This window comes from Octopus sinensis, unplaced genomic scaffold (assembly GCF_006345805.1).
Source record: "Octopus sinensis unplaced genomic scaffold, ASM634580v1 Contig13292, whole genome shotgun sequence".
Taxonomy (NCBI): domain Eukaryota; kingdom Metazoa; phylum Mollusca; class Cephalopoda; order Octopoda; family Octopodidae; genus Octopus; species Octopus sinensis.
Genome location: NW_021832867.1, coordinates 91,892 through 94,318, shown reverse-complemented (window position 1 = coordinate 94,318; position 2,427 = coordinate 91,892). Strand labels below are relative to the sequence as shown.

At 31.9% G+C, this 2,427-nt stretch overlaps 1 protein-coding gene across 1 annotated transcript; it reads left to right on the top strand.

The window, feature by feature from the left end:
- The first annotated feature begins 505 nt into the window (after window positions 1-505).
- Window positions 506-1,804, top strand: LOC115229629 (tigger transposable element-derived protein 6-like). The gene is made up of 3 exons (XM_029799954.1): window positions 506-1,114; window positions 1,216-1,533; window positions 1,784-1,804. The coding sequence occupies exons 1-3, from the start codon at window positions 506-508 to the stop codon at window positions 1,802-1,804; spliced, it is 948 nt and encodes a 315-aa protein (XP_029655814.1).
- Window positions 1,805-2,427: the final 623 nt, after the last annotated feature.

The window sequence follows — 2,427 nt, the reverse complement described above, 5'->3', positions numbered from 1 at the left end:
GGCCACAATTTTTGAATTATTATTTTTTTAATTAGAAAATAAACTATTTCTTTAATCACATGTCTTATAAAATTTCTCGTGGACGTTATACTCGGCTCACTTTTCTTGAAAAAACACAAATTATAAACTACAAGGAAGAAAATGACAGTGTTTCGTGTCAGCTTCTGGCTGACAGATTCTCACATTTATTCCACAAGACGATCTCGAGAAAGACGATCAATAATCTACTGCTTAATAAAGACTCTATTTTACGGGATTCGAAAATCTATCAAAATTCGTATAAAGCTGCTCACAAACCAAAATTTCCTACGCTTGAAGAAAAATTGATCGAATGGATGGATACAATAGAGTCTAAAGGTATTAATTGAAAACCAATTTTTAGGTGGTTTTTGAATGATTCCTTAATATCGTGTAAGGCTGCGCATTTTGCCGAAGAGCTACAACTTAGTAACTTTAAAAATTCTAATGGATTTCTGGCAAAATCAAAAAGAGACACGGTTTTAGAATGCTAAAATTACATGGAGAGATGCGAACAGATAAAGTAGTTGACATTAATTCTTTTCGTGAAGAATTTAAAGAAATTTCTAAATCGTATAAGCCTGATCTAATTTATAATTTGGATGAAACTGCATTATACTACAAGCTTATTCCATCGAAAAGCGTATGCAGAAACCGATTCCAAGGATACAAAAATTTTAAAGACCGTGTGTCTATTATGCTTTGTTCAAACATGACCGGAAGTCATAAATTGAAACCTGTGATGATTGGAAAACCAAAAATGCCTAGATGTTTTAAAAATTTTGACTATGGATGTCTTGTCTCATATTATAGCTCACAGAAAGCTTGGATGACTGGATCTATTTTTATTGATTGGATTATTAGCTTTGATCTCCAGCTTAAAATTAAAAAGAAGAAAATTTTATTGCTAATAGACCACTGTCCTGCACATTCTATTCCTCAAAACTTGGATTGTATTAAGATTTTATTTTTTCCTAAAAATTCTACTGGATTACTACAACCAATGGATATTGGAATTATAAAAACCTTCAAGACTCATTTCATGAGAAGAAAGCTACAGTACTTAACTGATTTGCTGGAGACTGAAAATATTTCTGTATACAATTCATACAAAAAATTGACATTAAAAGATGCAATTTTGTTTGTTAATATGGCTTGGATGACGTATCTACTGAAACTATTCAAAATTGTTTTAAGATTTTAAATGAATCTAATCACGAAAATACATTAATTGAACATTATGAGACTGAAATTGAAAGAACTGACATTTTCGATCCTCTAATGAGCGAAGATTTTCTAAATATCGAAAACACAGAAGATCAAGATATAAACGAAAATTGTTTACAAGAGGATCAAGAGTCTGAAATTAGCGACGAAGAGACAAAAATCATATATCCACTCGATAGAAAAGATATTGCAAAGACATTAACTAGAATAGAAAGGCAACTTTACTGTAATGCAGAAAATGAGAATGATGTTTCGCTGATTACTGCAATAAGAAAATACAAAGAAAATGTAAAAAGAGCAAATAAAAAGGAATTAGGGATTGAATTTTATTTTAATAAAATTTAAACGTGTTTATTTTATTTTTTAAATATTGATTTTTTTCAAATTGGCCATTTTCTCAAATTGGCCATAAAATCTCTATGTACCAAAAATGGCCAATTTGCGAGGATTCACTGTATTCAAAAAAACATTGTTCAAAAAAAACGTGACCAAATTCGATTAGTAAAATATGCTTCCCTTTCGTCTTATATACTTTCAGAACTCGTTTGTGGAAGCTTAAAACATATTTTCTTATTAGTTCCGGGGGGAGGTTGTTCCAGATTTTCAAAACTTCTTGCTTTAAAGTTTCCTTATCAAGCCTTCCCATATTGCGTAACTGGAACTTTATATAGGCCCACACATGCTCGATTGGATTGAGATCTGAACTTTGTGCAGGCCAATTAATTGTTTTGATTTTTCTTCTTCAAGAAATTTCCTTGTGACTCGAGCTGTATGCTTTGGGTCGTTGTCGTGCATAAACTCTAAGTCAGTTAAACTCATTTCTCCGGCGGATTGGTTTAAATTTTGTGCTAAAATTTGCACATAATGCGCATCCGTCATAATTCCGTCAATAAAAACGAGCCGGCCTACTCCATTGGACGAAATACAGCCCCAAGCTAGAACACTTCCTCCTCCAAATTTAACTGTAGGTAAAATGTTGGCCGAATGATATCTTTCACCGCGAAAATATCGAACATTATTTCTTTTATTTGCTGAAAATAACTCAAATTTTGTTTCATCGGAGAAAATAATTTTGCCTAGACCTTCAGACGAGATCCCTAAATAATTTTCAGCAAATAATTTTCTCTTTAACACGTTTACTGGTCGTAATAACGGTTCTTTACACGGTTTTCGATTTTCTAG